The 15,351-nt window shown below is 35.2% G+C and overlaps 1 protein-coding gene across 1 annotated transcript in view; it reads left to right on the top strand.

Annotated features, from left to right (window-relative positions):
• LOC141374779 (protein eyes shut homolog) overlaps positions 1-15,351 on the top strand; it is a 76,720-nt gene extending 61,369 nt beyond the window's left edge. Inside the window, exons 6-8 of the mRNA XM_073904933.1 lie at positions 8,047-8,178; positions 13,352-13,791; positions 15,310-15,351. Coding sequence (XP_073761034.1) covers positions 8,047-8,178; positions 13,352-13,791; positions 15,310-15,351 — 614 coding nt within the window. The remainder of the gene's footprint in view (positions 1-8,046; positions 8,179-13,351; positions 13,792-15,309) is intronic.

The raw sequence follows: 15,351 nt of genomic DNA, 5'->3' as shown, positions 1-15,351 counted from the left end.
TAATGTGGATAGAAGTAGAGGGTATTATGCTAAGCAAAATAAGTCAGTCAGAGAAAGACAACTATATTATTTCATTCATGTGGAATTTAAGAAACAAAACAGATAAACATAGGGAAGGGAAGGAAAAATAAAATAAGAGAAAAACAGAGAGGGAGGCAAACCGTAAGACTCTTAACTATAGAGAACAAAGTGAGGATCGCTGGAGGGAAGGTGGGTGGGGGATGGGCTAAATGAGTGATGGGCATTAAGGAGGGCACTTGTTGGGATGAGCACTGGGTGTTATATGCAAGTGATGAATTGCTAAATTCTGCTCCTGAAACCAATACTATATATTTTTTTTAAATTCAAGGTCATAAAGATAATGAAAGACTGTGGAAATTCTCTAGATGAAAAGACATTTAAAGAGACATGATGGGGTGCCTGGGTGGCTCAGTTGGTTAGGCAGCTGACTTCAGCTTAGGTCATGATCTCAGGGTCCTGGGATTGAGCCCCAAGTTGGACTCCCTGCTCAGCAAGGGTCTCTTCACCCTTTCCCTCTGCCCCTCCCCCTGCTCGTGCTCACTCTGTCTCTCAAATAAATAAAATCTTTAAAAAAAATTAAGAACAAAAAGGCATGACAACTCAGTTCAACATCTCATTTTAGATGTAATTTCATACTCTAGAGGAAAATATTATAAAGGATATTTGTATCAACTAAAAAAACTAGAATATGAATGTCAGACAAAAGTATGGTATTAACATTACACTAATAACTGTACTGTGGTTATATATAAAGAGAATATCTATAAGTCGTTAGGTGCAAAGAGCCATGATGTGTGGAACTTACCCCCAAATGATTCAGAAAAAAAAAAAATCATATAGATAGCTAGATAGAGCTAGATAAAGGGGTTGAAAATTAGCAAAAGACAAATATGGGTACAATATTCTTTGTACTAGTTTTATTTCTTCGATTTTTAATAAATTAAAAACTACTTCCAAACAAGAGAGTAAAAATAATTTTTAAAAGAATATGCAATAATTTGATTAAAGTGGTAATTCTCTTCTCCTAGATTGGCTTAATATTGGTTTAATTTTGTACATTGTTTTCTTCCTTTGAGACATAATATTCTAAAATTCTTTAAACATTATTCACAGAGAATCTTCAGGCATAAATGTGTTTATTGGCAAGGTATTAAGTCAGAGGTTATTTGACTCACTGTGCAATGAGATTTGACTTTTCTGGTTGTCTGTTTCTGCTGAGGCCTCAAGGTTGAAAACAAAAGATGTCATATATACCCACAAGTCTAAAAAGAGTTTATAGACAATAAAATATCACTCTACACTTAAAACTTAAGAAATAGAGACAATACCAAATGCTGGTGAGAATATAGAGAAATTAGATCTCTCACACATTGCTGGTGAACTTGTATAGCCACTTTAGAAAATAGGTGGGTAGTTTCTTAAAAATTAAAATGTTGCTTGTTTTAGAAATCTATGGTTTCCCTAAATTAGATGGAGCATCATTGCAATCCAAGTGTTTTTACTTCCCTAAGCAGCCCATTCTACTTTTTTTACCAGCTTGCACTGGCCTGGTGCCAGTCAGTGCCACAGCTTTTAAACAGTGGTAAATATAAATATTAGTAATTTCTCAAGGAATCCTATTTATAATTAACAAGGTCATAAAAGTGATGGTCAGGATTGAAGTTTGTGTAATCTGGAAAATCACTTGAATTATTAGCTATTCTTCCTCTCAGAAAACTATCCCTTCTGTAACTGCCCCTCACACTGACCATCCCTGAGGCTGTTGGTCAGAACCCAGTAGATCATTTATCCAAGAGGGGTGTTGGTGTTTTCTTCTTAATTAACTACATTGATTAGTAAAATCTCCTAAAGATGACTCACTGTCAGAACAACTTTGTGTCACTGAAAAACCTGGACTTTTCCCAAATTCTCCCTTTTTTCAAGCCACAGTTCAAGTGCCCAGACTTTCATGAAGATTCCTATAGCTCTTAGCATGTTCCTCCCTTATGTCATTTGTTTTGCACTGTATTGTGTTACTGTTCTTTGGGAACCTGCCCTTGCTCTGCCAGCTACTAAAAGTGACCCAGGACAAGTTGCATAACATGTCTGATCCTCCATTTCCTTCTCACAAAGTAGAGGTGATAATAGATTTTACCTCAGTGTTTTTAGGATTAGGTGAGATTACACGGGGCTCTGTAGTTTGTAGTTTGCTATAAAATGTTAAGTATTATCACTTCCCATAACTGTATCTCTTCCCTTACCTCCCAGCCACCCAACACAAGTCATGCTGCCCTGACTCTCTGACCCACCACAGCCCTGCATGTTGGAGGCTGAGTTCCTCACCTGTGCCCATGCTGACATACTTTCATGTTAACCAGAAGGAAAGCACCTTCTCTGATGTTGTAGCTGAATGTACATTCAGTAGGAGACAAATGTACGTTATGTAGAAAGATTTGTTTCCTGTTTGAAAATAAGGATGTACTAAGGGTAACATGGAGTAATTGCAGCTTCAAAGTCCAAAGCCAGGAACATCATGACTGCTGTCCTGATTATATTACAAATTTAACAGTCCCTGGAAGTAAATGGCTACAAATAAAGCTATTGAGATTTCTCTACTGAAAAGATGATTTTGTCATTGTTCACTGTTGTAATGATGATATCCCAAAATCTAATATTGGACATAATCCATTAGTTGACTATCATATAGTATATGGTCCTCAAGGGATCTGAACTCCTGTTGCAATTTCTTCTCCATGTCTCATTAAGTGCTTTTGTCTGGTTTGGCACCAGATCATGTCTGAGTGACTTTAAAGTGAAGAAACCTGTCAAACACAAATATGAGCAGGTAATCAAAGTTAATATTATCAGTAGTGAGGTGGGCCTACATCATGTACCTCTTTCACGTGCACAGAATCATTTTCTGCGAAGATTTGTGGTATTTCTGATTTCCGCAAAGATTAAATGATTTGAACCTGGTCATGCAGAAACATCAGATGGATCTAAGTGGAAGGTCATCCTATAGAATACTGTCAAGGGTATGGAAAACAAGTAAGATAGAGAAACTGTTCCAGATTGAAGGAATCTGAAGAGACATGACAACCAATTTGCTGAAAGATCACACATGAGAAGGAAGAAAGACAGGAGTCCAAGATAGCTGCAAAGTTTTTATCCTGAGAAATGGAAGGATAATGTCACCATTAACTAAAATGAAGAAGACTGTGGGAGGAACATATTTTTGGAGAAATGAGGAGCTCAGGTTGGGCACAGTTGAGGTGCCTTTTAAACTTTCTCAAGGGAGTAGTTGAATAGGCTGATAATGATCTGGAAATTGATAATAGGTCAAGTGACAGAAGTCAGTAAGGAATATAGAAGATTTAAACAACATAATCAACAAGTTTGATATAATGAACAGAAAGAACACAGCACTTCCGGATACACATTCTTGTCAAAAACATCCAAAACATTTACAAATATTAACTATGTTCTAGGCCATAAGACAAGTCTCAATAAATACCAAGAGAATGATACTACATAAACATTTACAGGTTTGCAGAAAGCTATAATTCAGAGGAAAAACAAGTTAATCCTCCCTGACCATCAGTAACAGGTAGCACTAGGTCTTATAATGATCAGTTTAATCTTCACCTTTGAGGCTTTTGTTTTGCTTTGGGTTTTTAATTTGCTGTACCTGAGCTTATTTTTGAGGTGTTTAAAAAGTCATTTTGTCCAATAAACACAAAATGTAGTTTTAAAAAAAAAGGTGTATAATGAAAACAATAAGGAAAATAATTTTTATTTATTATTTTTTAAGATTTTATTTATTTTTTGACAGAGAGAGACACAGCAAGAGAGGGAACACAAGCAGGGGAAGTGGGGGAGGGAGAAGCAGGTTTCCCACAGAGCAGGGAGCCCGATGCGGGGCTTGATCCCAGGACCATGTGATCATGACCTGAGCCAAAGGCAGACACTTAACGACTGAGCCACCCAGGGGTCTCGGAAAATAATTTTTAATAATTACTTTGAAATAATTCTTAACTTACAGAAAAGTTGCTGTAATAAAAAGAATTCCTATATCTCTTTCCCCCATACTCTCTAATTCTTTATTGCATTTTCTTCTCTGTGTCACACAAACATGCCCATGCAGCATTTATCATTAGTACTCTTTTTCTGAACCTTTTAAGAGCAATCTAAAGATGTGATGCCTCATCGTTTCTAAACATCCTTGTGGTTATTTCCCCAAAATGAAAGGCTATTCTCTTATATAACCAACACACAAACCTCCAGATCAGGAAATTAACATTGGTACAACACTACCATCCAACTCATAGACCAGATTCAAATGTCCTCAACTGCCCCAACAATGTGTTTATTCATTTTGATCCAGGATGCCCTCTAGGGATGTATGCATTTGGTTGTCATGTCTCTTCAGATTCCTTCAATCTGGAACAGTTTCTCTATCTTACCTGTTTTCCATATCTTTGACAGTATTCTATAGAATCATCTTTCACTTAGATCCGTCTGATGTTTCTGCATGACCAGGTTCAAATCATTTAATCTTTGCAGAAATACAAAAATACCACAAATCTTTGCAGAAAATGATTCTGTGCACGTGAAGAGGTACATGATGTAGGCCCATCTCACTACTGATAATATTAACTTTGAAACAAAGAGTTTGTTTCCTGCTTTGGAAGACAGAGATAGTGTCTTCCTTCAGGGCAAAGAGCAGGCATGCTCACTGCCAATTATAAAAGACTTAGACCTCTAAGCTCAGATTTCCTTTTTAAGCAACACACAATATCAATTGTTTCCTCTCACATTTTTCTAAGAGAATAGGGGTTCCTGGAACTGACAAAAAAAAATTCTGATACTCTTGTTACTGCTTTGCTGTAATAAACTGTCCTTTGTCTCTGACCCAGGTGTTTCATGTTTTCTGCAATTATCTATGAAATGTGGCAGGCTCTTATTAGCTTACCAGTAGGTAAAATCTCAAACACATCACAATTTTTAACAATGTGATCTGGCCCCATAACCTCTTTGACCTTCTTTTTAAAAAATCTCCCCTTCTTGGGGCACCTGGATGGCTCAGTGGGTTAAGCGTCTATCTTCAGCTCAGGTCATGATCCCGGGTCCTGGGATCAAGCCCTGAGCGGCTTCCTGCTCAGCAGGGAGCCTGCTTCTCCCTCTACCGCTCCCCCACCTGTGTGTGCACTCTCTCTCTGTCAAATAAATAAATAAAACCTTAAGAAAAATAAAAATAAAACTCTCCCCTTCTTTATTGCCCCTTCCGTCACACTTCCCTTCTTCCTGTTCCTTGATCATGTCAAGAAACTTCCCACCTCATGGGCCTTGCATCCATTTTCTCTCTCCCCATAGATCCACAGAGGTCATTTATTCAACTCTGTGAGATCTTTATTCTAATATCACCTTCCTTGACTTCACAGGCATACATCCTAATTTTTCTCTTTAGGACGTATCAACATCTAACATATCATACCACTACATACCGTTTTAGGCTAAAATACAAAACACTGACAACACCAACTGCTGACAAGGGTGTAGAGCAGCGGGAACTCTTACTCATTGCTGATGGGAATGTGAAAAATGGTGTAGCCACTTTGGTAGAGACTTGGACAATTGGAAAGATGTTATAAACATCTTTCATAATTGCCAAAACTAGGAAGAAACCAGGATATCCTTCAGTAGAAAAAATGAATAAATTAAGCTGTGGTGCATCCATACAATGGGATATTATTCAGCACTAAAAGAAATAAGCTATGAAGAAATGAGATATGAAGACCTGGAGGAACCTTAAAATACAAGTTACTGAAGAAAAGCCAAGCTGAAAGGGCTACATGCTATGTGATTCCAACTATATGACATGCTGGAAAAGGCAAAACTATGAAGACAATAAAAATATTGGTGATTAACAGGGGTTGGGGAGGAAAGGGGAGGGAAAAATGGGTGAAGCACAGAAGATTTTTAGGACAGTAAAGCTATTTTGTATGATACTCTAATGGTAGATACATGCCATGATACATTTGTCACAATCCACAGAACATACACTGAAAATGACACTTAATGTAAGCCATGGACTTTGGATGATAATAATATGTTAGTATAGGTTCATCAACTGTACACTTACAACTCTGTAGCAGGATGTTGATAGTGAAGAGGTTATATATGTGGGGTGGGGGCTGGGGAGTATATGGAAACTGTACTTTCTGTTTGGTTTTCCTGTGAACCTAAAACTTCTCTAAAGATGGTTTATTTTTAAAAATACTGTGCGTTTAGAAGAAGTAATAGGCAAAATATGCTAACATCAGAGTCTCAAGATAGATAGTTGAGTGAAAAAAATAATAATTATTTTTTAAATGATTTATTGATTTGAGAGAGCGCACATGCATGCGAGCTCAAGCAGGGGGAAGGGCAGAGGGAGAGGGAGAGAAAGAATCTCAAGCAGTCTCCTTGCTGAGCATGGAGCTTGATGCAGGCCTAGATCTCATGACCCCTGAGATCATGGCCTGAGCTGAAACCAAGAGTCAGACATTTAAGTGACTGAACCATCCAGGTGCCCTAAAAGTAAATACATTATGCATAGTTTGTATATAGTATGGTTTCTTTTATGTGAAATAAGTCAGGTGCTAGATATAGACACACATCAAGTGTATGTGCATCAGAAAATAAAGTCTGGCTACATACTCAATAAACTGTTTACAGTGGTTCATGGGAATTAAGAGAGGAAATAGAACAATGGAATTTCATCTTTTTTACTTTACTTTCTTCCATACTGTTTAAATGTCTTATAATGAATATGCATTACTTTAGTAATATTTACAAACACAATTCTAAAAGGACTCTCACTTTAACTATCCCTGTATTCTTAAACCTTAATTCAATGTTTATGAAAATATGGTCCAAGTAACACCTATGTCAGAAACACCTGGGTCTTTATTAAAATTTACTTCCCAGATTCCATCTCAGCTTTATTAAGGGTCTGGTCTAGGAACAAGATATAAGACTTTACACTGTTAGGAATCATACTGGGTGATTCCAACCTCTTCCATTTTGAACTACAATAAGTCACAATGAATGATGTATTGCTGAATAATCAGCAAATGCCAACACCTCTTGGATAAACACCTACCAGTTGCATATCAATCTGAAAGTGAAGAACAACAGTTAGTTACAGTCCTGGTCTAAAGGGAGAAAAGGCAAAATAACTAGGTCAGTGGTTCAAGACATGTGGTGAACCAACATATACTCTAAGAAGCACTGTCATATAAAATGAGGCACAAAGAATCTATAGAGATAAAGGCTGCCAAATGTTCAGAACTTTCCTTCTTCCCTTCATAAACACACAGAAGCAACAAGTAATATCTGAGGGACTATAAATCTATATAATGATTCTACTTCAATTCATGTTGAAATGAATTTATTCAGATTTAACATGAAGGAAAACCCAGAGGTTAGTACTTTCTGAAGAGATATGGATCTAACTTATTGTCAAGTAAACTGATACTTATTTCCATTTATATAATCACTTTAATCTTATCTTGATTTGATTACACTCTACATTTTAATCAGAAATATAGAAACTAAAGAATAATTCATATAGTGATGTCTTCTACCTCCCACAATTGGAATCATCTTTTTGAAAGCATTGTTAATGTTAAGCATTCCCAAGAATTTCTATTTCTTGAGATAAGAATAAAACATTCTCAGAATCTATGCATCTGATGCCTCTCTATAATATAATCCAGAGCAGAGGGTCTGTGCCTCACAGTACCAGCCAAAAGGAGCATAGTTACCACAAGTAATAGGTGGCTTTTCAATAATTGGCTCCATTACAAAAAGCCTACGGTTAGTGGGATTAGAACAGATTTACCATGGTTCAATGTATTTAGCGAGGAACAACTCTTGGAAGATAAGGTAAGTTCTTAAATGATAAAATTATGTAACTTTACTGTATTTATGAGCAGTACTGTTTTCTTAACTCATTTTGTTGTTGTTGTTGTTAGTTTTATCTATAAGTGATCCATCTTTCAGAAGCCATGAATTATCCTGGATGTCTTTTGCTTCCTTCCGTTTTCGAAAAGACACATATTCAATTGCAGTTTCAACCTCTTTCTGCAGATGGCATCTTATTTTATGTTGCACAACACTTAAAAGCACAATCAGGTAAAGTTGGCAGGATGTTTGGGGGGGGGAAATCCTAACGAATTCCCAGTAGTCTATTAAGTAATGTGTAATGGAGTATTTTTATTTTTTTAAGTCACTGAGCCTATAAAAAATGTACATACTTGATACTTGTATGTTCTATCACTGCAAGTGTATGTTTATGAACTGACTCTCTAAATATAAATTTTAATAAAATAGCAAGAGATTTAGAATTAAAGTTAGCAAAAACCAAATATAGTATATTCTCAACTGTATAACAGTCCCATCACAAAAGAGGTTGAAGCCAAGCATAATAGTCCTATGTCAAAAGGAACAAAATATGTATATAAAAGATAAAGGAAAGGAAGGCATGATTGATATATTTCCAGTAAATCCATCCACATTTATAGCTCCAAAAATTTTCTTTAAGCTATTCAATATATTGTCTAAATAGTAAACCTAGGATTCACAGTCCAAAATAAGTTTGTAAAAATATGTTTAACTATAAGAGTAGCACAATTATTGCAAAACAATATGAAATAAAAATATCCATGTAGTATATTGCAGTTTAAAAATTGTTTTTTAGTTTTTATTATCTTACTCTTGATTTCCATTTTCATGTATCTTTCTCCAGAATTTTGATGAAGACATTTGCATTTATAGTTACATTTTTATTGCAAAATATTTATAAATTTTACATTTGGCTTTTCTTTCATCTTGTTTCTCAGAAAATGAAATTTTAGTATTGGGAAATAATTAAATCAGTTTTTTTCCCCATAGTCAACAGAAATGGTACCCTGATTTTCGCAGTCTAATCTAAGTAGCTCTTTTGAAGATGTCTTAATATGCTGCTAAATGATTAGAATATCATTTCCATGTTTCCATCTCAATGCACTGGTGAAATACCTTTAAAATAATTTCAAGGAGAAAAGATAATTTCAAATAAAAAAAGATAACATGATTGAACTACAAAATATACCTTAGAAGAGATTTGTTTTCCTGAGATTTGATATTTCATTTTAAATTCATGATTAAATCTCCCTGTGAAAATGCCAAATTAAAGAATTGTATACAAATGGAAAATTTCTACTTCTAAATCAAGAGACATTAAAAAACAATCAGCTTTAGTTACGTTGCTCATTAAAAAACTCAGGATTAACCTTTGCATGATAAGAGCATAAAATCAAGATTTTGGATCAAGATTAATTTGGAACTACACTGGCAAAGAATGTTGTCCTATAGCTTTATAATTAGTGTACTAGATACCTATTTATGTTTACATATGTAAAAGAAAAAGCTCATACACATTAACACATATAGGAGTCCAAGAGCATATTTTTCTTACATCTGTTATTAAATGGCACTGCATTTCAATTCATGTCAGTCAAGATTTTCCTTTTTTTCTGCCTCAGACACTGTTTACAAAGAGAGATGAAAATAGATATATTAGTTTCATGTCATGGTTGGTGCTACATTTGACACTTATGTAAGGAAATCATGAAAACTTTAACATATTAAAAACCTAAGCTTTACATTCTCAGACTTAGATTAACCTAAAGGTATTTATCAGATGAAAAGCATAAACTTATTTATTAGCATTCAGTTACTGTAATGAAGTGGTAAAGGATGTTTCATTTATTTATGGTTGCATAAAATACAAGTGATTTCTTGTACTTTGTACCTTCTTTAAGAGTTATGTCTGATGTAAACATTAACTAAGACTCATAGCTGATTCTCGCTGAGAGAAGCTTTTAGTAAAAAATGCTCACTTAACACACAATGTAAAAAAATAAATTTAGACATCAAAAACCAGTTAAGTTTTCATATGTGAAAAGCCGAATTTTCTGTTAACAAGGTATCTCTATCTCTTTAGAGGTTAATAATTTTAATAATCTCAAATAATATAAAATTACAACAAAATAATTTCGAAATTATCTTCATTGATTTTAGATCTTTGATTTTGGAAAGAGATTTTAAAGAAATAAACCCTTGGCACCTGTTTATCCATTGCTGTTAAGTATTTTATACCTTAAAGTGAGTGTTTTTATACATAAAAGGTATCAATATTATATTAAGCACAAATTAATCACAGACAGCCTGAATTCATCTTGATATAGTTATAATCCTCATTAATATGTTTTTTAAAAAGCCTGGTCATCCACAATGTAACTAATGTTAAAGCATATTCAAACAGTGCAAGATAAGTAAGTATTACCTTCGTTTTCCTTTTTGGGAGATAAAAGTGTATAAAATTTCCCTAATACACTTCTTCTATAGTACCTTCACGAATGTTAGATCTTAAAAGGTTGCTTTGATCTCTGATGCATGGCTGGGGTGGAGGTGAGGGGTGGGGGGCAGTGGCAGCACAGATGAGGGAGGGAGGGCCCTAGACATGGTTAAACAGGCATTAAATAGCCAAGGTGAATTCATTTATGATCTTCATTCCATATCTGAGCTCAGTTTCTTAGAAGGACTGTCCACTAGAAGTCAACTTCTAACATATACTTACCCTAATGCCAGTCTGTACTCATGACCCATGACTACAGCCAGGGCCCATATTCTAGTCTCTAAAATAAAGGTTTGCATGACAAAATCTGCTAATACAGTTACAAGAGCAATTTTAGCTTCCAGGCACACAGAGGGGGAAAAGAAAAACACCTCTTTTTGGGTCAATTCTTCACAAGACAAGAATGTACCAGCAAAACTGTGTTAAAATAAGCCTTCCTTGGCAGAAGCTATTCCCTTTGCTCTTAGAGTTGGAAACTTGACCAGTGATTTTATAGATCACAGCTTTAGCTTTCCTAATCATTTTTTAGATACTTTATATTCCAATTGTAGCCCTTCACTATAACACTGTTTACCATAGGACACTCTATGAGACAAGTAGCAAGAGAAACTTCTTCCATAATCTGGTGAGAGAATTTGTGTCCACTTAGAGGCCACAAAGTATATTCAGAGTGTTATACATTTTTAAAACTTAGTATCAATTATGTTTCATTGTTCTAGTTTCTTATGGTACAAAAATTTAGATGATTCAGTCCACATTTAATTTTCTTTTATATAACCTAAAAGTGCCAATGGTGCTTCTCTCTCTTTAGACTTAAAATACTGTTCATGTTAGAAAATATATGAATAAAGCGAATTTCTTCCTTTTGTTGAGATTTTTTTTTAAATTTGCTCATCATTACAGGAAAAAGATGTTTTAGTTCTTGCTTTCAGCCTCAAGCTAGTATTTGAGAAATACTCTGAGTCCTCTCACCCCACAACTATACAAAGGTGATTTCTTAACTCAACAATTGTTTATTTAGCATCTAATTATGTGCCAGGAACTGTGCTCGGTGCTGGAGATCAACTGTTGGGCCAAATCAGACACAGACCCTATTCTCATCAAGTTTACAAGCTAGTGGATGAGGCAGCTGTTAATCAAATAGTCACAGATGTAATGGCAGATTATGTTCACTAGAAATTCTCTGAGGAAAATGATTTATGAGAACCATACTTTGCATGGACTCATATAGTTTTCTCAAGTGGAAATCATAGGTGTAGGGCTGTAGAACTGCTAAGTCTCCCACCATTCTCCCACTGGTCTGAAGTGGACCACAAGGGTGAATAGAAGAAAAGGACACTATTTGTGGGAGGGAGGTGAGGTAGTGTGGCACTGCCCAAGGAGAAAAGGAAGCAACAGTAGCATGTGCCAAGAAACATCCTTGGATAAGAAAAGAAATTTTTATTGGTTGTGAAATGTTAGGGAGAAAGGAAAATGCTGTCTTAAGGAAGATAATGTCCATACTTTGCTAACCTCTTACATTGAAGGGCTGCATTCTTTTTCTAGGCACAGAAAGTTGCATTTACTTTTCCTCTGAATGCCTCACTGCAACTTCATACACATGCTGGATCATATTTGTTCAGATTTGTTTGCAGATGACTGTCTAATTTTAAAATGAGATAAATATTGTGAAGGAGAGAATCATGGTGCAATTAAAGTACTAAAAGAAACAAACCTGACCAACTTTGGGGAATCAAGGAACGCTTCTCCGAGGAAGTGGCATTTGATCTCAGACCTAAAGGGTAGTAGATGAGGTGGAATGGGGATCTGGTGGAGTGTTCCAAGAAAATGAAAACATGAACAAAGGTTCTGAGCCAAGAACAAAGTCAGTGTTACTGGAGTAAAGAGAGTAGAGGAAGAGGGAGAATACACTCCAGGTAAAGCTAGAGAAAGGGGCTGAAAACCTCCAGAGCCTCTATAGATGTTAAGGATTTTAGGCTCTTATCAACAACAGTGAATGCCATTAAAGGGTAGTATAATGACCAGATCTTTTCATTTGAAAAGATCATTTTAGCTTCAGTGTAGATTCTAAAATCAATTAGAAAGGAAGGCTCCAGCAATAGATTAAGATAGAGATGACAGTAAACCTAATGAAGGTGGCATAAACAGATAGAATAAGAAGTTTACAGTGAACTAAAATGCTAGTAAATCTGTTTCATTAGAGACCTATCTTTGATAGACTGATTATTGTGGAACAAAAAAACATATGGAATCAGGGATCAAACCTAAATTTTTGAAGAACTGGAGGATGAGGGAGTGACTCACTGAGTTTGGAAAGACTGGAAGATGCCAGATGTATCAGAGGAAGTTCACAAACTGAGATATGAACTTTGGGATTTGATGTGCCTTTAAAACATCCAAGCAGAGATCTCAACTAGGGATTTGTGTAGTTGTAGACAGAACTTGATGCCAAGGCCATGGCTGAAACCTTGGAGAGCACGTAAGAGGTGTTCATGGCACCTGTATTAACTGCTCTGAATTCTTTCTTACTTCCTCAATCTCTGTCAAAAACAGAATCAGCAGCTTGGAGTAAAACATCTAAGTTACCAATTTTCACACATTCATCCTTAACCATATAAAATCATTAAAGGAAAACCTCACTCTAAGTACCACAATACTCAGTGTGAAATATTTACAACTAGGAAAAACTTATGTGGCCAATTCCTGAATAATACAAGATATATGTATGAAATACATACACATATATTTTTAATCTCTAAATGGAAACAAAATTCTCTAACGTTATTGTGATTGAGACTATTGCTTTTTTTCCCAAAACCAGAACTTACTCAAATGGCCAAAAGGGCAAAAGTTTTTAATGTAGCAACATTTTACCGTTACTAATTAACTGGTTTTCTTTCTCAACAGGTGATTTTTTATGTATCTCCTTAGTAAATGGCTCTGTTCAACTTCGCTACAACCTTGGTGACAGAACTATCATTCTAGAAACTCTCCAAAAAGTAACGACTAATGGAAGTACTTGGCATGTGACTAAAGCAGGAAGAGTTGGTGCAGAAGGCTACCTGGATCTGGATGGGATAAATGTAACAGAAAAAGCCAATGCTAAAATGAGCTCCCTGGACACAAATACCGACTTCTATATTGGAGGAGTGTCATCCTTAAATCTTGTAAATCCTATGTCAATAGCAACTGAACCTACAGGTTTTCACGGCTGTGTCCGAGAAGTTATTATAAATAATCAAGAACTACAGTTAACCGAATCAGGAGCAAAAGGCAGTTCAAATGTAGGTGACTGTGATGGGACACCCTGTGGGTACAAGGTGCGCAGAAATAGGGGTGAATGTATGGTAAATGGCACAACTTTTTCTTGCAGATGTTTGCCACTTTGGGCTGGAAATACATGTGACCAGTCTGTGCACTGTTTGAATAATCTTTGTCTTCACCAATCTCTATGTGTACCTGATCAGTCATTTTCTTACACTTGTTTGTGTGCTTTGGGTTGGGTGGGAAAGTATTTTGAAAACAAAACTTCATTTTCAACTGCAAAATTTATGGGTAATTCTTACATTAAATACATTGATCCAGATTACAGAAGGAGAAACCTTCAGTTCACTACCATATCCTTAAATTTCAGTACTACTGAAACAGAAGGCTTAATTGTATGGATAGGAAAAGCTCAAATGAAGAAAATGATTTTCTGGTCATTGGGCTCCATAATCAGTCCTTGAAAATAGCAGTTAACTTAGGAGAAAGCATTTCTGTGCCTGTGACCTAGAACAATGGCACATTCTGTCATAATAAATGGCACCATGTAAGAGTAATTCAAAATCAGACTCTTATTAAGGCCTACCTAGATGACTAGGTAATTCTAATTCTAGAATTAGATTAATTACCTAGATGACTAGGTAATCTAATTCTGAGGATATTGACCCACACAAAAAATTTGTTGCTCTAAACTATGATGGCATTAGTTATCTAGGGGGCTTTGAATATGGCCAAAAGGTAAATAAAGTGACTCGAGAGATTTTTAAAAGAGATCTTGTTGGCAAAATTAAAGATGTATTTTTTCAGGATTCACAAAGAATTGAGCTAATTAAATCAGAGGGATACAATGTTTTTAATGGAGATGAACAAAATTATACAAACTAGTACTTGTGATTTTAATTTACAAAATATATATGTAAATGTTAGTTATTTCGATACTCATTTCTTTGGCACATTGTAGTCTAAATGCTAACACATCTTTTTTATAAGTTTATAAAATATAGCTAAAGAAATGATTTTGGTTGTTTTCCTACATCCAATATATCTGTAAATATGTTGATTCCAAAGTTTTCACTCCATTTAGTGTTTGCACATCTGTGAATTGTTAAGTAAAATTTAGGTGGGATAAACGATACAAAGAAAAATAAAATAAAAAAGCAAATTAACCATAGGAAAAATAAAAATCATATAAGAAAAATATATAACCATATTCTTTTGCATGGCTCAGCTATGATTATTTACATGATTGCAATAATGTGAAATTTAAATATGGACTTAAACCAAAAGTTTTTCCATGAATGTGGGAAGGCAGAAGGTGGAGGAAAGGAGAGTTGGCTGGTGAGGGTTAAACACTTACCATCCATAGTAAGACATTAATAGTTACAGTTTTTGCAACTTTTTTTTAAGCATATAACACGTCACAAATATGAAGGCAAATATCCTAAGAAATGGCTAAAAGAATCGAAAATAGTTACCTCTGGAGAGTAGTGCAAACACTGTTGGGTTTTGTTATAAACCTTATGGACTTACTTTTTAAACCATCGAATTATATAACTGATCAAATATAAAAGCTAAACTTTATTTACATTTAACTTTTCAAGTCTACAAGTCTCAAAATTGGGCATAAAGCAGGTTCTGAATAA

This window comes from Callorhinus ursinus, unplaced genomic scaffold (assembly GCF_003265705.2).
Source record: "Callorhinus ursinus isolate GAN/ISIS: 27379988/994484 unplaced genomic scaffold, GSC_fseal_2.0 scaffold22, whole genome shotgun sequence".
Classification (NCBI taxonomy): domain Eukaryota; kingdom Metazoa; phylum Chordata; class Mammalia; order Carnivora; family Otariidae; genus Callorhinus; species Callorhinus ursinus.
The sequence above is the reverse complement of the archived record's forward strand: the minus strand, read 5'-3'. Positions and strand labels throughout refer to the sequence as shown.